Genomic DNA, 24539 nt, shown 5'->3' with positions numbered 1-24539 from the left:
TACACGGGTACACAGGTACAAGTACACAGGTACAAGTACACGGGTACACAGGTACAAGTACACAGGTACAAGTACACGGGTACAAGTACACGGGTACACGGGTACAAGTACACGGGTACAAGTACACAGGTACAAGTACACGGGTACAAGTACACGGGTACAGGTACACAGGTACAAGTACATGGGTACAGGTACACAGGTACAAGTACATGGGTACACAGGTACAAGTACACGGGTACACGGGTATAAGTACATGGGTACACAGGTACAAGTACACGGGTACAAGTACATGGGTACACAGGTCCAAGTACACGGGTACAAGTACACAGGTACATAGGTACAAGTACATGGGTACACAGGTACAAGTACATGGGTACACAGGTACAAGTACACGGGTACAAGTACACGGGTACAAGTACATGGGTACACAGGTACACGGGTACAAGTACACGGGTACAAGTACATGGGTACACAGGTACAAGTACACGGGTACACAGGTACAAGTACATGGGTACACAGGTACAAGTACATGGGTACAAGTACATGGGTACACAGGTACAAGTACATGGGTACACAGGTACAAGTACACGGGTACAAGTACACGGGTACACAGGTACAAGTACATGGGTACACAGGTACACGGGTACACAGGTACAAGTACATGGGTACACGGGTACAAGTACATGGGTACACGGGTACAAGTACACGGGTACACGGGTACAAGTACATGGGTACACAGGTACAAGTACACGGGTACAAGTACACAGGTACAAGTACACAGGTACACAGGTACAAGTACACGGGTACACAGGTACAAGTACACACAACGCTTCCTTCTCGTCTCCTAAACCAACGCTTCCTTCTCGTCTCCTAAACCAACGCTTCCTTCTCGCCTCCTAAACCAACGCTTCCTTCTCGTCTCCTGAACCAACGCTTCCTTCTCGTCTCCTGAACCAACGCTTCCTTCTCGTCTCCTAAACCAACGCTTCCTTCTCGCCTCCTAAACCAACGCTTCCTTCTCGTCTCCTGAACCAACGCTTCCTTCTCGTCTCCTGAACCAACGCTTCCTTCTCGTCTCCTGAACCAACGCTTCCTTCTCATCTCCTGAACCAACGCTTCCTTCTCGTCTCCTAAACCAACGCTTCCTTCTCGTCTCCTGAACCAACGCTTCCTTCTCGCCTCCTGAACCAACGCTTCCTTCTCGTCTCCTGAACCAACGCTTCCTTCTCGCCTCCTAAACCAACGCTTCCTTCTCGTCTCCTAAACCAACGCTTCCTTCTCGTCTCCTAAACCAACGCTTCCTTCTCATCTCCTAAACCAAGGCTTCCTTCTCGTCTCCTCGTCCCGATCACTTGAACACATTTCCTCAATTCCCTTTTTCTAAAAGAATAAAAGCCTCCGCGGTGCATCGTGCCTCTTCTCGTTCCCGTCTTTGTTCCCCGTTCATGAGCCGTAACGGGGGGGGGGGGGTTAGAGCCCCCCCCCTCTCGACGAGTCTTCTTTCCGTTCCCCTCCGGTCGCTCGTGGCGTTGAAGGTTCCCCGCCCGCGACGCGCCGAGGCCCCGCCCGTCACGTAGAGGGAGGACGCCCTTTGATCACAACTGGGAGTCGCACGATCCCGACGGCGGGGGCTCTTTGTCCGGTTGCCACGCCGACGCACAGGTCTATGTCTGCGCTAACTCCTCGTGGCATCTGCCTCAGTGGAACCAGAGCCGGGCCTGGGCCTCTGCTTCTGGTTTGAGGCCCGCCGTGTCCTTCATTGACCCTCTCTCTCTCTCTCTCTCTCTCTCTCTCTGTGTGCCAGATCCCTCCGTCCGTCCCTCCTTGGGGTTCTGCAGTTATCCGCTGTCTCCGGTGGAGCCACGAAGCCGACGGGCGCAACACAACAAGAGTGACGTGAGATGTGAGAGCTGCATAGCGTTAAATTAAAAACACACACACACACACACACACACACACACACACACACACACACTATCATCCACTATCACTGTCATTGTAAGAACAACCCTAGTGGCGGCTGGTGGAACTTTCTATTTTTTATTTTTGTTTTCCAAATTAATTTCATCAAACATCCCAGAATGATTCAATGCAAAAAACTACTTTGTAGTTAAATATTTAACATTTATTCCAACACTGACATCATAAGGACATCTTATTCATACAATTCAGTATATTAATAAATATAAATCATAATAATATTCAGTATAATCTTCTATGTAAATACCATATAATATCATAAATATATTTATATCAGATATTATAAAAATAAAATGTAAATATTGTATAATATAAGTCATATACTGTATATATATCATAATACTATGCGATATAATATGATATATTAAAACCATATATACCAAGTATATTATAATAAAATGTAGATATCATATAATATAAATAATATATATATAAATACCATATACTATCATAAATATATTTAAATAAAAGGTGAATATCATATATTATAAATCACATATATATTTAAAATCTAATGGACGTCCTGTGCAGGAATATATTTTGCGCTGGTATCCTATTTTCTAAATATAACTGGGTATATTCCATATTTCCAAAACACAAATATTGACAATTTGTATAATTTATAAATGTTATTAATAATAATATTATAATTTTAATAATATTTTGTGACTCAGTAAACTCAATAAAAAAAACGTCTTAAATTGTCCAAATTGTCTAAAATATTCCAACACTCGCCAACTCTGGTTTGAGAGTTTTCAGAGCGAGACGGAAGAAGTAAGATAGTTACCACGGCAACGGGCTCAACATCACAAGCGCACCCAAACAGAAAAGACGTAGGCCTACACGTCGAAAGAATCTTTTCGCTTATTTTCTATTAAACTTTTTTGTTTGTTTCAACTTTATTGTTATTGTCATAATTTTGGCAATTTGTTTCCATTGGTGAGAATAACACGGACTCCAGACCCGGCAGAGCGGTGACATCACCGAGCGACGACGTCGTGCTTCTGGACATTTGGTTTTCATCATAAAGAGAGTTATACACGGACACACACGCACGAAATATGACCGTATGTATATAATATGTCATGGACGGGAACGTCTCTCTTTAAACGGACGCGTGAGTTGACCCAGAAGTCGAAAAGATGCAACAAGCTTCCTGTATGAAGTGGTTTCGGTTTTTTCCTTCCCCAAAAAAGCGTAACATATATTATTATGGATGTTAAAAATCGTTGGTGTAAAGGTCAGATACGATGTGACCCCGCACCCGAGGGGCAGAGATGATGTCCACCGCCAGACTTAAAAGAGAGGGAGGGGCTGGAGGGAGGGGCTGGAGGGAGGATAAGGGGGGGGGGATGTCTCCGTGCCCCCCCCCCCCCCCCCCACACCGGGGTCAAGGCCTCACACCCAGAGGGGTGGCAGTTTGATTTCTCCCCACCAATAACTTTATATACTGACTCTTTTTGAGTGTATCATTTCGTTATCACGTATTTATTGAGCGTATCTCCCCCCCCCCCCCACTCCATAAAGGAACTGGGGGGGGGGGGTCACTTGTTATGACATCACCCGTCGCTCCTCGTTCCTCCGTCTGTTTGGTTTTATTCAACCGGGAGGAAATCTGTAAAAAAAGGCGTAACTGGAACCGGCTCCTGCTGCCTCTTTACACGGTGACCATGAGGCGGCGGCCCTGGTCCTGACCCCCCCCCCCCCACCCCCTCCTCCGGATCCACCCCCCCCCCCCCCACACACACAGTGACAGGGGGGCTAGCGTCTCAGGCCTCTCGGAGAGCCTCTCCTCCTTCTGGAGGTGATTAGCCCCAAAAAGAAGAAAAACCTCGGGACAGATTCTTCTCCAAGATATCCGACGCGCCGTGTTTATTTTATCCGGAGCTCTTTTGTGTGGATGTGCTGGACATGAGTTACCCACTTGAAATGGGTATCGGATTACACACATATACCCGGAGAGAGAGAGGGGGGGGGGGGGGGGAGAGAGAGGGGGGGGGAGGGAAGGAGTGAAAGCGAGAGAGATAGAGAGGAGTGAAGGAGTGAAAGAAAGAGGGAGAGAGAGAGAGAGAAGGATTGGGAGTGAGAGAGAGAGAGAGAGGGAGAGAGAGAGAGAGGGAGAGAGGGAGAGAGAGGGAGTGGAGCCACGAAACGTTTTCTTCTTGGAGACCCCCCCCCCCCCCAAAAAAAAGAAAAGTAGAAGTCCCCCCCTCTTTTCTTGTGACGTTGCTCTGGACGGTTTGTCTGGATGCTGCAGATCCCTCCGAGCGTTCCTCCTCGTTTCGCCTCCCTTACCCCCCCAAGCTGACACACAGCCCCTCCCACCTCCTCCAAACATCCGTTTTGGGACACTCAAGTATAAATATATATATATATATATATATATTTTTTGAGCACTTAACTCGATTTCACACTCCGAGTCCGTCTCCAAAGTCTGGCTGAAACGCAATCGTCTTGTTTACCTTCCAGAATAACTTCTCGTCGGCTGTTTACCGCCGTTCATGTGCGTTCAATTTCAGACCTCTGAAAAAAAAAAAACACACCCGTCTCTCGCGGTTGCCCGTTGTTTTCCCGAGACGACAAACTGGCACGCGGGAAGGGAAGGAGCGCGCCGAGAGCCAACTTCCTGTCGGCCGGCGGCCCGGGCCGCTCGCCGAGACGGGCACCAGACTCCAAACACCAGAACCTTCCGACGCGCCAAGTTTCCGTCTCTCGGGGACGAGTTCACGAGACGAGACGCGCGTCCGTCTCCCGCCTCGCAGAGTCGTTGTTCTACGTGTCACGGTAACAATAAGATGATATTAATGCGTTTTATTTGGGTATTTTAGGCCTCAGAGCAAATGAAACGATGATTATTGTCGTCAAAGTCGTCTTTATTGTCATTTCTTCCATTTGCGTAAACTAATAGAAGATCTGAAGATGACATAAAAGTATTGTAGTAACTAGAACGGGCACTCGGTAGAGCGCATACCTTCGCATATCACAAGATTGGGCATTGAATTATGAACATTTTGGCATTAGTTGCATGCCAATTGGATAACAATTTACCGCGCTATGGGAAAAATAAGATTTTGACCTTCCCATGACCTTGACCGTGACCTTTAACCCGATCGATCCCAAAATGTAATCAAATGGTCCCCGGATAATAACCAATCGTCCCACAAAATGTCATGCGATTCGGTTTAATACTTTTTGACTTATGCGAATAACACGCACGCACGCGTACAAATACACAGCGATCAAAACATAACCTTCCGCATTTTCAATGCGAAGGTAATAAAGTGATAACGTGCTAACAACAACAACAACAACAACACAACTTAACGTCTGTGTTGTAGCTGCGTTTTGACGTATGAGTCTAAATGATTGTCTGAATTTGGGGACGTCCAACAATTTTTTTTTTTTTAAACGTTCCATAATCTGAACAACGGCTCCTGAACGATGCCGTACGTCCACAGGGCCGAGCTGGGCGTCTGGAAGGTGGATTTAGTATTTTGGGAAGCTGTAATAGTCATCATTTTATTTTTATTTTTTAAATATATCCACGGTGACTTGAGAGATATTTAATTGGATGATAATAATCTTTGAGATTGACGCATTAAAGGCGTAAGAAACTAACAGGAAACAGTTTTAAGGGGATGAAATACCAACGGAAACAAATTTGTGAATATTAAATCATATTTCTGCTCTTTTTTTCGTCTAATTTGTCAAAGTCAAAAAGTCAGTCGTCTTTATTGTCACTTCTTCCATTTGTGCAACAAAACAGAAGATCTGAAAGTCTGTTTTGAGGTAATAACAATACAGTTCAAAACAGCCAACAACAACAACAAAGAACACAGACAACATATTTATAAAAACTGTGCGTCTGTATTATAGCAACATTTTGACTTATAATTCTAAAAGATTGTTTTTGACTTAAAGGGACATTCATCTGTCGGCCTATTAAAGACGTCCAACACGCGTTAATTATGATTTAATGTCGTTAATATCATAAAACTAGAATGGGCACTCGGTAGAGCGCATACTTTCGCATATCACAAGATTGGGCATTGAATTATGAACATTTTGGCATTAGTTGCATGCCAATTGGATAAAAATTGACCGTGCTATGGTAAAAATTAAGATATTGACCTTTGACTCGATTGGTCCCAAAATCTAATCAAATGGTCCTCGGATAATAACCAATCATCCCACCAAATTTCATGCGATTCGGTTTAATACTTTTTGAGTTATGCGAGTAACACGCATACAAATAAATAAATAAATACACGGCGATCAAAACATAACCTTCCACATTTTCGATGCGAAGGTAATAATAAATATACTTGTTTATTGTTACAAGGTATGAGCAATTGTCATAAAATGGCAGGTAGTCTTATTATTGTGTTCATTAGATTTATTATTTCACAGTCCTTAAAGCAGAGAGCCAATCAGGATGCGGAGCGCCCATATATGGCATCGTCTGGTCACGTGACGCGGAGAGAGAGTCGGTCGCTCGGGGCAACGTCGACGCCAGGTTACAAAGATGCCTGAAAAAATATGACTTAATTGGAATGGTTGATGTTAGAAGGAGCTCCCTCCTCCTCCTCCTCCTCCTCCTCCTCCTCCTCCTCTCTGAGCTCTTAGAGGAGATCGCCTAATGTGCTTAAGAGCTTCTCTTAACAGGCGTGACTCCTACAGCCCCCCCCCCCCCTCAGTGGGGGGTTCAGGAGGTTGGAAGGGGTCAGGGGGGGGGGGGGTCTCCTTGCTACTGGAGTGCAGCATAAATGTGATAATTCTTATCTTGTATCACCTTTTGTCACTTTTAATAGAGAGCGAGTTTCTGTGAGGGAAAAAAACCACCCATAATTCATAGCTCCTCCGTCACCTCGTGGGAAGTGTTTTTTTTTGGGGGGGGGGGGGGCATCTATCACGTGACATGTTTATTGGGGGGGGGCTTCATCTCAATTATCCCATCGTTTCTCTCTCTTTTTTGCCGCTAGTGAGTCGCTTTATACAAACGCGTCATGAGTTCCGGCGGAGACGAGAACCTCCGAGTCCTCCCGACAAACACGACCTTTGACCCCTGAGCCGTGACCACGGGGGAAACACGTCGGCGCTCGCTCTCGTTCGTCGTCGAGAAGTTTTTCGAGTTTTTTTCTTCTCAAGCCGACGAAAGATGGAGAAGGAAAGAAAAAAGAAAATGTAATTGCATGTGACGCTAATTGGTTTTCAGGTCACCTTCTGCACGTGGAGAGGGAGGAGCCAACGAAGAGGGAGGAGCTAGTGGAGTGGGAGGAGCCATCGGAGTGGGAGGAGCCAGCAAAGAAGCGTGACCAAACTCAGCGGTGGCTGCAGACTCAGGCTGAGAGGTGAGGCGTGTATTACGGTTACACCTTTTTAATTCATATATATATATATGTATATATATATATACATATATACATTTATATAATATCCAGTGTTGGGCAAGTTACTGAAAATTAGTAATTAGTTATAGTTACTAGTTACTTCTTTTAAAAGTAATTTAATTACTTTACTAGTTACTGTATATCAAAAGTAATTAGTTACTCGGGAAAGTAACTTTTAAGTCTGCTTTTTTTATGTAATGAACAGTCAAACACAATAAACATATGTTGTAGACCTATTTATTGCAATCAACAGGGTAACAGGCCTTCAAATCAAGCAATAGTACAAAAGTCCCTTTTAATACTTAACTTAATACAAAATAACTGTCTCAGTCATTTAACAGTGGTTTTTTTACATTAGGCCCAATGAAATAAAAGTGATTGGCCGACAGTATTAACACTAATTAAAAGAGAAAACAAAGGTGCCTTGAGGTGCTGCATATAATTGAGGGGGGTGGGGTGCTAGTGAGGCGTGTACGTGCTGATCTGGAGTCAGTTTGGTAGGATTTGGGTATAAATATATTATTTCATTTAAAATATGGATTTTTATTTAAAGATATTCATGTAATTTGCATGCAAAATAGGTCTACCCGAACCAGCGGACAAAAAATTCAACCAGCGGCAAAAACCGCGGACCTGGCAACACTGGAAGTGGCTGTCAATCACAGTGTGGCACCGTGATGCTGGTCGAGGGGGCGTGCCTGTGATTGGCGGAGTAGAGGGGAGGCGGGGTTAACCTGTCGTAAAACGGAAGTTATGGGTGGTTGACGGGAACCGTTGTTGTTGATGTTCGAGCTGCTGAGCCGAGAGGAGCACGGCTGTCTGTGTTTGTGAATGCCCAATAAAGGAGGATTAATAACGTCGTCCCGTCTCCGTGTCATCAGTCCATAACGTCCGAGACGTTACAATATCATTGCGCCACCAAGGTCCTGCGATGTCAGATCAGAAGCAGCTAAAGTCGGCCTATCTTTTCTTCTTGTCTGCAAGTGTTCATTTTTCACAAAAGAGAGTAACGCGAGTAACGAACTCATTTAAATTTTAGTAACTGTAACTGCGTTAGTTGATTTAAAAAATACTTCGTTACACGCTCGTTACCGCTAAAAGTAGTGGAATTACAGTAACACTGATAATATCCCTTGTGATAAATAACCAAAACCAAAAAGTTTATATTTTTAATAAATAAACCTTCCATATAGTAAATAAACCGTACATATAATAAATAAAATAATAAATAAACCTTACATATAGTAAATAAACCTTACATATAGTAAATAAACCGTACATATAATAAATACATCTTACATATAGTAAATAAACCGTACATATAATAAATAAACCTTACATATAGTAAATAAACCGTACATATAATAAATAAAATAATAAATAAACCTTACATATAATAAATAAACCTTACATATAATAAATAAATCTTACATATAATAAATAAACCTTACATTTAATAAATAAAATACTAAATAAACCTTACATATAATAAATAAACCTTACATTTAATAAATAAACCTTACATTTAATAAATAAACCTTACATATTATGACTAAACCTTACATATAATAAATAAAATAATAAATAAACCTTACATATAATAAATAAAATAAATCATATATATAATAAATAAACCATACATATGATAAATAAACCTTACATATAATAAATAAAATAAATAAACCGTATATATAATAAATAAACCTTACATATGATAAATAAACCTTACATATCAGCGCGCTACATGGATTATAACCAAGAGCCATTGTTAAATCATAATGAGCAACACAAATATACTTTATTGTTTAATATTTGTACAGCTCAACATTTCTTTGTGTAATTTGGATAAACTAAACCTTCCAAGTTCTTTTTGCATCATTTCCAAAGCCCCCCCCCTTATTCACTTGTTCCCCATTGAATAATAATCGGTCCGATATGTTTTTGCTGGCTGTAACTCGATGAAGCCCAACATGTGAGCCGACACATCAAAGTGTCTGGAACAGGCAGTGAGCGTGTATACCCCCCCCCCCCCTAACAGATGGACATCAGGGTCATGATCACGCATGTCATCGTGTTTCTCTCCTGATGATTACACGACATGTCGGGGGTAATTGCATCAAACTGAAAAAAGGAGGAAACTGCTGACTCGGCGTGTTTCTTTTCCTTCAGCGCGCATTTCCTCCCGGAGATCAGCGCAGACGTCCTGAGCGGAGGCCGAGTGCAGCTCGTGGTGAGTTCATTTGGAGGGGGGGGGGGGGGCAATGTACGTGACATTACGCAGTATTTACATTCATCGGTCAGTCATGTCGCTGCGCTGTCGGCTCCCTCGTGGAGCTCGTCAGCCCCCATTTAAATAAGGCAGGGTGTGTGTGTGTGTGTGTGAGTGTGTGTGTGTGTGTGTGTGGGGGGGGGGGGGCTCCACAGTGACACTTTCAATTGGATCAACCGGCCGCAACTTCTTCATTCTCCGAGTGTCACTCTGGAGCCGTGAGCGATGCTGACGCTCGCGGAGCTCTTTGAAGTCAGGGGAACTACTGCAGGACACACACACACACACACACACACACACACACACACACTGCCTTATTTAAATGGGAGCTGATGTGTTTCTGTGTGTAACTGTGTTTCTGTGTGTTTCTTTTTGTGTTTCTGTGTGTGTGTGTGTTTGTTTGTGTGTTTCTGAGTGTTTCTGTGTGTCTTTGTGTGTGTGTGTGTGTGTGTGTGCCTGTGTGTGTCTCTGTGTGTGTGTGTTCCTGTGTGTGCAGGCCGACCCGGCCTATACAACCCGCCCCACCCTCCAGGCCGGCGGCCCCCGCCCCGACAGAGGACTCGCCCGTCGTCCTCTCAGAAACTCTCTCGGCTCCTCCGGTGAGTCTCGTGAACATGAAATGTCCTGAAACACGAAATTCAATTATCCTCTTAGTGTATTTATACCTCCACAACAACAACAACAACAACAACACTGAGACTAAAGGTCAGAGAGACGCTCATTCCCTTAATTTAATGTGTTTTACTCGTTTGGCTCCAACATCCATCCACTGTTTACATGGTTTATATGCAAAAGCGTGTATATAATACATCCAGTATATATATATAAAAATATATATCTATATATAAATATATATATTTATATATATATATGTATATATAAATACATATTTTTATATATATATATTTATATAAATAAATATATATTTTTATATATATATATTTATATATATATATATATATATATTTATGCCACTCTTTAATTAGCTCAACCTAATAAATCATAGATTGTGACTAGAGCTGCGAGATGAATCAATACGTCGTCAACTATTGAACTAATTGCTATTAAACTATTTAAATAAGCGGTTTGAGTTATTTAATGAAAATAAATCAATTGAATTCACTTATTTCTGGTTTCTTTCCTCCTCTGAGTGGCGGGCGTCATCTCGATCTCCGGGAAACAATACGATCAACCGACGAGGACAATCATCGTGAGTCAGCCCGATTTGTGATTGGCTGCCGATTTGTGTGTGTCTGTGCACGTGTGTGTGTGTGTATATATACCTTTACATCCAGCACATGTGTGTACAGATGTTTCTGTGTTTGCACACTTGCACCCAGGGGCCTCGGGTCGCACAGAGCCAGGGATCAAGGCTGCTGCTTACTCAGCCTAGACTGGGTGAAGGGGGGGGGGGGGGGTCAGAGGGGGAGGAGGAGCCACGAGGTCGGGCCGGGGACAGAGTGCCGTGAATTTCACTCCTCTTGACAGGAAACGGGGTCCTTTCAGTGACGAATGACTGGCGCCTCTGTCGGGGATAAGTGGGGCTCCGGAGCCTGAGTGACAAAGATGCTGCTGACAGGGAGGCCCTGTTCCCGCGGTAACGAAGCCAAATTGGATTCCGGTGATGATTGTCGAAATGATTTCCACGAGGTGAAGCAGCAGCAGGAGGAGAAGGAGGAGGAGGAGAAAGAGCTGATGTCCTCCTCAGGATAGAACGCCTCTTTGTCCATGTCGAAAAACTCATTTGTGAGAGCAACATGTCAAGAAAAGTGAATTAATGTGTCATAAGTTAAAAAATGTTATGCAATTTAAAATGAGAAAATATGTCATAAAATATGAAAAAGTAATGTCAAAAGTAAAAAGTAGTCACAAGTGTCATAAATATATGAAAAGTAAAGTATAAAAAAGAAGTAAATAAAGTAATGTATTTTATGAAAAGTATAAATAAATAAATAAAAAGTAATTAAAGTAATGTATTTTATGAAAAGTAAAAATAAATAAATAGTAAATAAAGTAATATATTTTATGAAAAGTATAAATAAATAAATATAAAGTAATATATTTTATGAAAAGTAAAAATAAATAAAAAGAAAATAAATAATATATTTTATGAAAAGTTCAAAGAAAGAAAAAAAAGTTGTCAAGAAAAGAGAGAACCTAAAGTCGTTAATCAGAGTGAGCTCTAGAGCTGGAAGGACGACCCCGAATCAACAATCAGACAAACGTTTCTATTTTATTTTAATAAACTGAATTAAGCCACTAAAAGCTCCTTCACGCTACCCGGAGGAGGGGAGAGGAGAGGAGAGGAGGAGAGAAGAGAAGAGAAGAGAAGAGGAGAGGAGAGGAGTCACGGCAACAAGAGGTGTGATGACTTGTGAGTGTGTGGATATCCAGTGGGCCAGCTGTGCAGGTACACACACACTCACACGACACTCACATGCTCGGACCTTTTACAGTGAGATTAAATATCGTGTCATTTGGAGATCTAAACGTTATTCTTTCTTCGAAGGTTTAGAAGTTGTTGTTGATGTTGTTGTTGTTGTTAGCTTAGAGCAACACTCTCTGTGTCATCTGTGTTTACTCGAAGTCAAAACAAAAGCTTCCAGATTTAGTTTTGGAAATGCTCCTTCCTCGAGAAACACTTTTTTTTCTTACGCCGTTGACCGTCAACCCCGATGAAGAAGGACCCTACAAAATGGCCGCCGCCACACGAGGCCGCCGCCGCCAACCACCTGAGATATTGACGCTATTTTCCCCTCTTTTCCTCCTTCCAGGCGGCGGCGGCGGCGAGGTCGCGTCTCCTCGGCGTGGCGCCTCCTCTCCGTCCAGGCGGGAGCGCCTCTCCCACCGGGACAACGCCGTCCGGCTGAGCGGCGGCTGGGGGGGGGGAAGACGAGGGACGAGGAGCTCAAGTAAAAACACGCCGGCCCCCGAGTCCCCGTGAAGAATGCGGCGTGTTGATGCTCGCCAGGCCGCCGAACATCAAGAGCTCGTCTCCGGCTTCGTGCCTTTCGTTCCGCTGGAGACGAGACGCTCTTTATTTGTATCTCTAATGCTGCTTCATTGCCGGCAGCTGTGCTTTTTTTTTTTTTTTTTTTTTTTGCTCTGAAAGCTGGAGCGAATCCGGAGCAACGGGACCCGAGAGCGGCCCGAACACCTCCGGGCGGCTCCATTGTGTCGGTTTCGGCTCGAGTGTCGGCGCCGCGCGCTCGCCACGGGACGCGGGGGCGGGGCGGGAGACGAGGGCCGCCGGCTTTTCACGAAGCGACTTTGCCCGAAACTGAAAACGCGGTGGCGGATTCCATTCACTTTCCTTTTTTTTTTTTGCTGACTAATGAAAAACGGGACATTTTGGGCGTTGCGCAATCAGTCACGCGGTTTGTGACATTGACGGACGACTCGGCACTTTTTTAACCCCACGATTGAATATTGTTGTTGCTAATTTGCTTTTGCCGTCGTCTCTAAAACAGAACCGACGATGTCGTCCGTATTTAACAAAGTACTTATTTCGCTCGCGTGGTTTCCGAACGCCGAGACTCGGTTTCAAGATGGCGGCCCGTGACCCGACCTTTTAATACCCGCGGATTCCTTCTGGATGCTGATTTCCTCTCTCGACCGAGGGACTCGCTCTCTTACGGTTAAAGTTAAATAAAAGCCTAAAAAGTGCTAAATTCATCTTCCCGCTCGCCAACCGCGGGCCTGAAACCCGGCGGCCGCCGACGGGCCGAGCAGCGCCGCTCGATGCTCAGCTTGAGCTCCTTCTGAGGACCGGGGGGGGGGGGTCCTCAGGCCCGGGAGGATTTCCTCGCCGCCTGGAAACAATAACTTCATGATCGTCAAAACAAATAGTGGAGAGCTGGAGAGAGAGAGAGAGAGAGTAAGAGAGAGAGGTAGAGAGAGAGGTAGAGAGAGAGAGAGAGAGGTAGAGAGAGAGAGAGAGAGAGAGAGAGAGAGAGAGAGAGAGAGAGAGAGAGAGAGAGAGAGAGAGAGAGAGAGAGAGAGAGAGAGAGAGAGAGAGAGAGAGAGAGAGAGAGAGAGAGAGAGAGAGAGAGAGAGAGAGAGAGAGAGAGAGAGAGAGAGAGAGAGAGAGAGGCTTACTGGCTTTCCCCCGCTATCCTTGGCGTGCACACGTCTTGTGTTTTGACTGTATGCAAGTTGGGGGGAGCTTCGTCTCGGAGAGTGGCGTATGTCAGAGATACCGTGTGTGTGTGTGTGTGGGGGGGGGGACAGGTGACATAAAAGTCCTCTCGTTTAATTGGACATGCGTTCAGATGCCCCCCCCCCTTTCAGAGCTCTGGAATGATGTCGTTACATAAAGATGGCCGTCGTCCACCAGCCGTGTTTACTTTTTGGGTTATGGGTGAAATTCGATGTAACCGTTAGCCGGTGAAACCAGCTCTCCCTCCGCCGCCCTCGGCCTCGCCAGGCTGACCTCAAGTCGGCCGATGCGGTCCGGCGGCGAGCGCCTCGGTGTCCAGAGATCAGAGATCCCTCCGAGTGCTTCCTGCCACCGGCTTACGGGGCCAGGACGGAAGAGAGCCTCCTCCGAGCTTCAGACCGAGGCCGCCATTGGCTTCCATTAGCGTCCATTGGCTTCTATTGGCTTCCATTGGTGTTCATTGGCTTCTATTGGCTTCCATTGGTGTTCATTGGCTTCTATTGGCGTCCATTAGCGTCCATTGGCTTCCATTGTTGTCCATTGGCTTCCATTAGCGTCCATTGGTTTCTATTGGCTTCCATTGTTGTCCATTGGCTTCTATTGGCTTCCATTGGTGGCCATTGGCGTCCATTGGCTTCCATTAGCGTCCATTGGCTTCCATTGTTGTCCATTGGCTTCTATTGGCTTCCATTGTTGTCCATTGGCTTCCATAGGCATCAATTGGCTTCCATTGTTGTCCATTGGCTTCTATTGGCTTCCATTGGCTTCTATTGGCTTCCATTGTTGTCCATTGGCTTCCATTGGCATCAATTGTTGTCCATTGGCTTCCAATGTTGTCCATTGGCTTCCAATGTTGTCCATTGGCTTCCATTGGCATCCATTAGCTTCCATAGGCGTCCATAGGCTTCCATTGGCGTCCATTTGCTCCCATTGGCTTCCATTGGCATCTATTGGCATCCGTTGGCGTCCATTGTTCTCCATTTGCTCCCATTGGCTTCCATTGGCATCCATTGGCTTCCATTGTCGTCCTTTGGCTCCCATTGGAGTTCATTGGCGTCCATTCCTTTCTGTGTGAGCAAAAGAAGAACCCGGAAGTGAAGCGGGTCTTTTTCACTCCGGCGTGACACACTTCACGAGGTGAAGGAGAAGGATGTCACGCAAGTTTCATGAGCGATATCGTACGAATCAATGGAAGCCAACGGCCGCCTCTCAAAAATACGAACATCTCTCATGCCGAAGCGGATTTTGAAGCTCGAGTCACGCAATATATTTATAATATATATAATAATAATAATAATATATTCATAAAAGTAACAGTAACACAAACTCCGCTGCTTTGGATCGGAGGCCGATCGCCGTTTCAGTCGCGCATCGACTCCGAGATTTACGGCTTCGACGAGCGAAACTCGGTCGCCGTGGCGACGCCTCGAGGTCCTCCTCGTTTATTTTCCGCCGTGACGCGATCGCTTCGCTCCTCTCGGGCCAAAGCAAAGACGGAGCGGACCTGAACTCGCCAGGAATGTTCCAGCCCTCCTGGAAACGCAAAACCGATTCACGGAGAAGAAGTCGGGGAGAGAAACCACTCGAGCAGAACCGGTCCTGCTGGACTCGCCGGGTCCACTAACCGGGACCAGAACCACCTCAGAGCTGGACCCACTGAGAGGACTTTGTCCATCTGTTTGTCTGAACCGGATTCAACCAGATATAATGACACTTGTCTTCACTTCTGTTGATTGTTTTGATAATTTCTTCAGCTTAATAAACATGTGAGTTGTTGTTCTTCTCCTGTATGATTAGAAGGAGCTTCAGCATCTGGACTTGGTTCTGGTTCTGGTCACAGGTGACTGGTCCAACAACTCCTCGTGAACCCACATGAAAAAACAACAAAAAAACAAAAGAAACAAAAATGAAAAACAAACGTCTTCATGCACGGGATGCGCTGCTTCCACTTTGTTGTTGTTGTTGTTGTTGTTGTTTGTGTCGCTCCTCCTCTGGCGAGCCAAACGGGCCGCCGGACTCCAAACGACACGCACACATGTTTTTGGTGGAAGATTAAATGTGTGTGTGTGTGTGTGTGTGTTGAAGACACTTACAATGTTAAATACATTGAACATGGCTCCGGGCTTCATGATGTCACGCCCCTGCCTTCTTGAAGTGGCCTCATGTGGTCCAGGTCCCAGCTCCTAGTCCCGGTTCCTGGTCCCGGCTCCAGGTCCCCGACTACTGGTGTCCGGCTTGTGGTCCCGGTTCCTAGTCCCCACGTTCCTGGTCCCGGCTTGTGTTCCCGACTTCTAGTCCCAGCTCCTGGTCCCTGTTCCTGGTCCCTGTTCCCTGGCTCCTGGTCTCGGCTCCTGGTCTCGGCTCCTGGTCTCCAGCTCCTGGTCTTGGCTCCTGGTCTCCAGCTCCTGGTCCCGGCTCCTGGTGGAGGTTTCAGTCTCATTGAGCGTGACAATCTGACAAATGATTCTCAAGTCGCTGAATCACATTTTGTACCAAGACGAACAAACAAACAAACATGGCCGCCGGGGATTTGTTTTCTTCGTTTAAAAAAGAAAAGTGAAGGTGAAGATTCTCTTGCGCGTGGCTCACGTGACACATGGCTGCAGCCCTTTCAGAGAGCTGGCGTGTCCCGACGCGCCTGAAGGCATCACGGCTCCTCCAAGCCGGCAGACACGCAGCAGAACCCGGCGGGGCGAGGAGGTCATCTCCGAAGCCCCGCCCCCTCCAGGTAACCGCCACTGACCCCACAGCGAACCAAAGCGCGCGCCGCAGGTGTCGTGGTGCGCAGCGGGCTCCAGGTCGGCGGTAACACGACCCCCGGTAAGGAGAACCAGAAGAACCGCGCGCGCTCTGGCCCTCCGTGTGCGCGCGCGCGCGCTCCTGAGGGCCGCTGGGTTCAATGGAACTCTGTTTTCCTGAGCACGAGGGGGATGTTAGGTCTTTAATTAAAGTTAAAGAAGAAGAAAAGTCGACGCCTCCTGCACGGACCTGTGTGATGTTTATCATTTAAATACAAAGAATAAAACAATATAATATAATACTGAAGTTCACTGAGCAGACCATAGTGATTTAACTCACCTACTCACCATATATATATATAAATAAATATATACATACACACATATTTGTATATATATACACATACATACATATGTGTATATATACACACGCACATGTATTTATACTATATGTATATAAATACATATATTTCAATATATATATATATATGTACATTATACATATGTGTATATGTGCATATACTGTATGGGTACGTGTATATTTATATATGTACGGATAATATGTGTATATATACACTACCGTTTAAAAGTTTGGGATCTCTTAGAAATGTCTTTATTTTTCAAAGTAAAGCACTGTTTTTTCAATAAAGATAACATTAATCATAAATACCCACTATACATTGTTAATGTGGTAAATGACTATTCTAGGTGGAAGTGTCTGGTTTCTAATGAAATATCTCCAGAGGTGTAAAGAGGCCCATTTCCATCAACTATCACTCCAGTGTTCTAATGGTACATTGTGTTTGCTAATCGCCTTAGAAGACTAATATCTGATTAGAAAACCCTTGTGCAATTATGTTAGCACAGCTGAAAACAGTTATGCTGGTCATATAAGCTATACAACTGGCCTTCCTTTGAGCTTGAAGTTTGAAGAACAAAATTAATACTTCAAATATTAATCATTATTTCTAACCTTGTCAATGTCTTGACTATATTTTCTATTCATTTGATAAATAAAAGTGTGATTTTTCATGGAAGACACAAAATTGTCTGGGTGACCCCAAACTTTTGAACGGTAGTGTAATATATATATACATATTTATCAATTATATTATTTTGTGAAAATAGTTAATTATTTTTTATATATTTTGTGTTAATATTAGCTTATTGTTCCTTTTTATTCCTCTTTGAGTTTCATGAGTTTGTTTCATTCAGTCCTAGAGTTATGACGTCATGCACGTGGAGCATCTGAAAGTATCATCACTTACAAAAACATCCTTCATTAATATGACACATTGACTTGTCTGGTGCGCGCGTGCACGTGTAAATTGTGACGTCATTGTGTACATTAGGCTTAAGCTATTTCGAGAAAAATACCAAATATTTAAACGTTAAACATGAAATGTCGAAATAAATATACGGTTAAAGGGACGAACTATTGAAGATAGAAGGCTACAAATCAGAGTGCCTGCACATAAAGATAATATAACAACAATAAAATTAAAATAAAGTAAAGACACGTGTCCACAGCTCCTGATTTAGAGTCCCGTCAAACATACTGCGCCGCGTTCACGGACGTCTGAACATGCTGTAAATTAAAGTCACTTCTGATTGTTGTTGCGGGGCTGCAGAGGAGTCCCGGTCCGGGACCTGGGAGGAGCTGGGCGAGGGGAGGGGGGGGGGGGGGGGGGCTCTTTAAGGAGCGCATTCTCTTCGGGGCTATAAAGACGTCGCGACAGCTTCGAGGACGCGCGGACAAATTAACTCCATTTGGAGAATTATTGCGCGCGACGGCGATTAGTTTATTTCTTCTTCTTCTTCTTGAGGGCTGTCTTCCTCTCTCTCATGGTGAGCTGCTGATCGGCCGGTGAGGATGATGGAGTACATGGAGGATAAGTTTGCGTTGAAGAGCCAAACGATGAAGGCCAGCGACTACTACCTGGACCAGGTCATGGAGAGCCTGGACGGCGCGCACTACTTCAGCAAGGCGACCCCCAAATGCGGCGCGGCCTTCGGGCTGCAGGGCGCCGAGCACCGCTCCTCTCCCCACGGAGACCCGCACGGTGCGGACATGGGTCTTCTTCTTCTTCTTCTTCTTCTTCTTCTTCTTCTTCTTCTTCTTCTTCTTCTTCTTCTTCGTATTCTTCTTCTTCGTATTCTTCTTCTTCTTCGTATTCTTCTTCTTCGTATTCTTCTTCTTCTTCGTATTCTTCTTCACTTTTTTTGTGCGTCGACAATTCAGTTTAACATTTAACATCCAAAATTTTTTCTCCATCCCAAATGATGTTTTTACCATAAAAAAAATTGCAACACGTAAAGCGTTAACTTCTGTTAATTAAAAAAAATATTTATTTAATTACTATCAATATAAATGGCACGACGTCGACATTTATAATACTAATAATAAATACAATAATAATAACAACAATTATTATTATTATTGTTGTTATTATTGTTATTATTATTATTATTAATATTAATAATAATAATAATAATAATTGACCACTCGTTCGTTGCAGCTAACTACGGTGTGCCAAAGACGGACGAGGACCCTGTGCACGCGGACCTCGGCAGCGGCTGTTGCGCCGTGCGCGCGTCCCCGGTGACGTCCGGCCAGGACAAGCCGGACCTGGACGACATGGGGGACAAGTGCGACAGCAACGTGTCCAGCAGCAAGAAGAGGAGACACCGGACCACGTTCACCAGCGCGCAGCTGGAGGAGCTGGAGAAAGTGTTCCAGAAGACTCACTACCCAGATGTGTACGTGAGGGAACAGCTGGCCATGAGGACGGAACTCACGGAGGCCAGAGTGCAGGTTATTACGAGTCTCATTGGAGAGAATAATTCACTTATAATAAACAAGGAAGAGGGAGATTTAAGACGATGACGCACGTGGCGCGTAAAATGTGTCTGTGCGTAAAATATTATATTTAGTCAATAAAACACTTTCTTTTCCTTCACACAAACACTGCAGAATAATTTTTTTAAATTTCCGGCTGCTTCAACTCTTTTTTTATTATTTATTCTATTAGTAAAAAAAAAAAAAGAGTTGATATTTTGTCCCTATTTTATTCCAACGGATTTTGATTCGTCTAACTCGTCCCCATGTCACCCCCCATCCCCAGGTGTGGTTTCAGAACAGAAGAGCCAAGTGGAGGAAGCGAGAGCGCTACGGCCAGATCCAACAAGCCAAGACTCACTTCGCCGCCACCTACGACCTGTCGGTGCTGCCGCGGACCGACGGCTACACGCAGGCAAGTCCACCGGAGAACACGTGACTCCTCAACACGTCTTAAGAAAACTTATAAAATACCAAATTGATATATATTTATTTTTACTACTGGTTTTTTTGCGTCTGTAGATTTTTTTTCAATTCACCATAAATTATCATTATGCCTCATTTGCATATTGAAGCATACAATTTCATAAAACGTGTAAAACAGAACAAATATTCTTCTTAATGTCAGTAAACAACTGGTGAAGTTTCACGGTGATATATATTATTTTTTCTTCTTTTTTCTTTTCATCTCTTTTTCATCTCTGTTTTTATAAATTAGAATTTTTTTTAGAGAAAAAAATCTTCAGCATCTCTTATCCACTAAACTTTACCCCTTCATCCCTCTACAGTTCATAACCTGATTTATATATATATATATATATATATATATATAACATTTTACTTTCAAAATCAGGAACAAAACGGATTCTTCTTCATGGCTTTTAATTTTTTTAATGATTTATCGTGAAATCCCAAATTCCGTCGGTAAAAACCTCTAAAATGTAATTTAACATTAATGTAATGCACATATTTCATAAGGTAATGCCTCATTCACGTATTTCAACCCCCCAAAAAAAATCTGGAAACTTGTGTTTTTACAGAAGCCATCATTCATAAACTGATTTATACAACAATTTACTCCCCAAAACATGAAGAAAACAGATTTTTTTTCTTAGCTTTTACAATTTTTTTATGATTTATCGTGTGATACAAAGAAAATGTCAAAAGTCCATCGGTAAAAACCTCTAAAATGTACTTTAACATTAATATAATATAACGTTTTTCACATATTTCATAAGGCATAACGCCTCATTCACATATTTTAAACAAAAAATAATCCAGAAACTTGAAAAGAAAATGAATCCTCCAAAAGTATTAGTAATGTTAGTATTCAGCTGCAGTGTCTCGTGGAGGAGGAGGGGGGGGGGGGGGTGATGAAGCTCACATGCCACCTGATAAGACCCTCCCTCCTAAAACGCTCCACTTCCTCCCTCCACGACAAACGAGCGCTCCTTTGCACTTGTCACCACCGCTCGATTAATCACGTGTCGCTGCAGATAAGAGTCGGAAGGAGCTGGAGGAGCTGGTTAGAGCTGGTCACAGCTGGTTAGGGCTGGTTAGGGCTGGTTAGGGCTGGTTAGAGCTGCTTAGAGCTGGTTAGGGCTGGTTAGAGCTGGTTAGTGCTGGTCAGAGCTGATTAGAGCTAGTCACAGCTGGTTAGGGCTGGTTAGAGCTGGTTAGAGCTGGTTAGTGCTGGTCAGAGCTGATTAGAGCTGGTCACAGCTGGTTAGGGCTGGTTAGAGCTGGTTAGAGCAGGGTTAGAGCTGGTTAGAGCTGGTTAGAGCTGGTTAGAGCAGGGTTAGAGATGGTTAGAGCTGGTTCGAGCTGGTCACAGCTGGTTAGAGCTGGTTAGAGCTGGTTAGAGCAGGGTTAGAGCTGGTTAGAGCTGGTCACAGCTGGTTAGAGCTGGTTAGAGCTGGTTAGGGCTGGTCAGAGCTGGTTAGAGCAGGGTTAGAGCTGGTTAGAGCTGGTCACAGCTGGTTAGAGCTGGTTAGAGCAGGTCACAGCTGGTCAGAGCTGGTTAGAGCTGGTTAGAGCTGGTCACAGCTGGTCACAGCTGGTTAGAGCTGGCTAGAGCTGGTCACAGCTGGTTAGAGCAGGTCACAGCTGGTTAGAGCTGGTTAGAGCTGGTTAGAGCAGGTCAGAGCTGGTTAGAGCAGGTTAGAGCTGGTCACAGCTGGTTAGAGCTGGTTAGAGCAGGTCAGAGCTGGTTAGAGCTGGTTAGAGCCGGTTAGAGCAGGTCAGAGCTGGTTAGAGCTGGTTAGAGCTGGTTAGAGCAGGTCACAGCTGGTTAGAGCTGGTTAGAGCTGGTTAGAGCTGGTTAGAGCTGGTCAGAGCTGGTTAGAGCTGGTCACAGCTGGTCAGAGCTGGTTAGAGCTGGTTAGAGCTGGTCAGAGCTGGTTAGAGCTGATTAGAGCTGGTCAGAGCTGGTTAGAGCTGGTCACAGCTGGTCAGAGCTGGTTAGAGCTGGTTAGAGCTGGTCACAGCTGGTTAGAGCCGGTTAGAGCAGGTCAGAGCACCCGGGGGTGTCACCGCCTCCTCTTCTATCACATGTCATCCGTCTCGCTGCTCTTTGGACTACGAGATAAGATGAGAGGAGACGAGGTGAGAGGAGACGAGGCCTGTCAGGTGTCATCTCTCTCACAGAGGACCCCCCCCGCCACACACACACACACACACTTTAGGAGTGCATTGTCCTTTTCTTCCTCACTCGAAGGCGGTGAGCTCCTCCGGCCGGGCGTGAGGTCTGCTGCTCGGCCTCTGGTGTTTTCTTTATCCCCCCCGCACATGTTTCTGATAGATGCCCCTGCAGCTGATGCAGATTACGGTCATTGAACGCACCGTGCTGCCGGCACTGTGAACACTGGGACAGTGATTGCATTCTTGTGTGTGTGTTTTTATTTAATGTGGTTTGTTTGAGGTTTTTGGAGGATGTATTGTTGTATTTGTTATATGGGGGGGGGGGGGGTCATGCTGCAGCCATATTTACATATTTACGTGCTGCGACATAAGTTTATTTAACTGTTCGTTTACTGTTACTCCTCAAACAAGCCTGTAGGCTTATATACGTGATACACGGGCAACACATGTTTTGATCAATAATCACATTTCAGTTTGCAGTTTTCTTAGATTTTTTTTATAAGATGCTGAAATTTAATACAACTATTTTGGAGCAAATATTTTGATTCATTTTAGTATTGAAATATATATACATATATATGTATTTTAAATTACATATATATTTTTTAAAGTGTATACCGTATATATATATACATTTTTTATAATTTTTTGAAATTAAAGAAAAAGTATAGAAAAAAAGAAGTATATATATATATATATATATATATTTTAAACAAATATCTCTATTTAAAATAATGTAAACAATATCTATATATCTATATCTATATATATATACTCTATATATATACTGTATATATATATATACAGTATATATATATATATATATATATATACATGACAGAATAATCTCAAAGTGACAACATGTGAATGTTTAAGCATCTGTAAAGTGTAGAAACCTTGTGTGCCTGTGCGTGTGTGTGTGTGTGTGTGTTAAACTATAAATCTATTATACTATAATTCATATATGAAGTGGAGTGGCGTCAGTTATTTTTTGGAAGATGCTGAAATTCAATTGAACTATTTTGGAGAAATTATTTTTATTTTTATTTTTTATATCTAAATATATCTATATATATATAAAGATATTTGTTTTAAATTGTACATATTGATATTTGTTAAAAAAAATATATAAATATTTTTTTATTTTTAAATATTTATATCTAATAAAATGTATATATATATATATTTTGTCAAACAAATATATATATATATATATATATATTTTTAAAGAAAAATAAAATTATCTATATATATTTATACATGTATATTTTTTTTCATTAAAGAAAACGTAAATAAAAAACCCGTATCTAAAGCGACCTTTTGGCCCCACAGATCCCCAACAACCTGTGGCCGGGCGCGGCCCCCGGGGGCCCCGTGGTCTCCTCCTGCATGTTGCCCCGGGGCTCGCCGCCCTGCGTCGCCTCCTACTCGCACTCCCCGCGCTCGGCCGCCGCCGCCGCCGCCGAGCACGGCTACGTGGGCTTCCCCAACCAGCAGAACCAGTTCGGCCACGTGTCCCTCAACAACTTCTTCGGCGCTGACTCCCTCCTGGCGCCGGGCGCCGCCGCCGGCCATCACCACCACCACGCCTTCGAGGCCAAGCCCGAGTTCGAGAGGCGCTCGTCCAGCATCGCCGTGCTGCGCATGAAGGCCAAAGAGCACGCCGCCAACATCTCGTGGGCCATGTGATCCGGAGAGAACGAAGGAATAGAGATATATTTAAATGTGTTGGAGCCCGGCGGCTGAGACCCGCGTCACACGCAACCCCTGGACCCAGAACCTCCCTGACTCGCGCCGGGCCAGGAACGTGTCAGGATGAGGTCCAGTGCAAAGTAGACCGCCATGACGCTGCGTGGCAGGAGGCGGAGCTCCAGTCAGGTGGCCTGGATGTTATCATTCAAAGACACTTCAAGCTTTAATGACAACTGGCGACGGCGGGAACACGAGGCGGCCCTGCTGCGGTACGGGACATTTTGAGAACACCGAGTTCCCGGCTGTCGCTTTAAGACAGTCTCAACCTTCATGTCGCCCAACTGACGCGATGCGTTCAAAGTCATTGGGACTTTCGGGGTCTGATCCAGGGCGTTGCTCCGCAGCCCACAGTCCTCTCCTGGTCGGACCAGATGGTCGATTAACCCCTCGTGATCTGAGGAGGTGAGAGCTGTGCTTTCATTGTCGTCGTTGTTGTTTTTTAACGGAGGTTGGGGGAGTCCTCCATGAGACAGAAAGAGAGTGAGATGGAGGTGAAGAGGGGAAAACACCCTCCAGGCTCCGGGGGGGATCTGATCCCAGGGTGGTGTACGTGTGGATCCAGAGGGAGGGGTCCTAAACCACGACAGACATTTCTTAGTACTGTGAATAAGCTTTCTTTACCCCCCCCCCCCTCCACCTCCTCCACCTCTCCAGCTCAGGACTGAAGATGAACTCTCTCTGCTGTCGGCCTCCGTTGTGTCTCACAGGTCTGCGACGCGGCCAGAGGAGGCAGGTTTTAAAAACATTGTACGTGTTGTAAATCTGTGGGAAA

The 24539-nt window shown here is 44.4% G+C and overlaps 2 protein-coding genes across 4 annotated transcripts in view; both read left to right on the top strand.

Moving 5' to 3' along the window:
* lrriq1 (leucine-rich repeats and IQ motif containing 1) overlaps positions 1-13576 on the top strand; it is a 40079-nt gene extending 26503 nt beyond the window's left edge. The window contains exons 22-26 of the mRNA XM_056416164.1: positions 1805-1903; positions 7196-7331; positions 9540-9600; positions 10136-10238; positions 12414-13576. Of these exons, the coding sequence (XP_056272139.1) occupies positions 1805-1903; positions 7196-7331; positions 9540-9600; positions 10136-10238; positions 12414-12583 (569 nt within the window). The 3' untranslated portion in view covers positions 12584-13576. The remainder of the gene's footprint in view (positions 1-1804; positions 1904-7195; positions 7332-9539; positions 9601-10135; positions 10239-12413) is intronic.
* A 3559-nt stretch (positions 13577-17135) lies between these two features.
* Positions 17136-24539, top strand: part of alx1 (ALX homeobox 1) — a 12231-nt gene continuing 4827 nt past the window's right edge. The window contains exons 1-4 of one of the 3 annotated variants that reach the window (XR_008832046.1): positions 17136-18599; positions 19056-19351; positions 19662-19790; positions 23348-24514. Coding sequence is in view for 1 of the 3 variants with exons in the window: in XM_056416761.1 (XP_056272736.1) it covers positions 18410-18599; positions 19056-19351; positions 19662-19790; positions 23348-23704 (972 nt within the window). In the remaining 2 variants the exon portion in view is untranslated. Of the gene's footprint in view, positions 18600-19055; positions 19352-19661; positions 19791-23347 lie in introns of all 3 variants that reach the window. The other 2 variants (XR_008832047.1, XM_056416761.1) reach the window with 2 other exon arrangements.

Source organism: Pseudoliparis swirei, chromosome 6, assembly GCF_029220125.1.
Source record: "Pseudoliparis swirei isolate HS2019 ecotype Mariana Trench chromosome 6, NWPU_hadal_v1, whole genome shotgun sequence".
NCBI classification, from domain to species: domain Eukaryota; kingdom Metazoa; phylum Chordata; class Actinopteri; order Perciformes; family Liparidae; genus Pseudoliparis; species Pseudoliparis swirei.
This window is presented reverse-complemented; position numbering and strand designations above follow the sequence as displayed.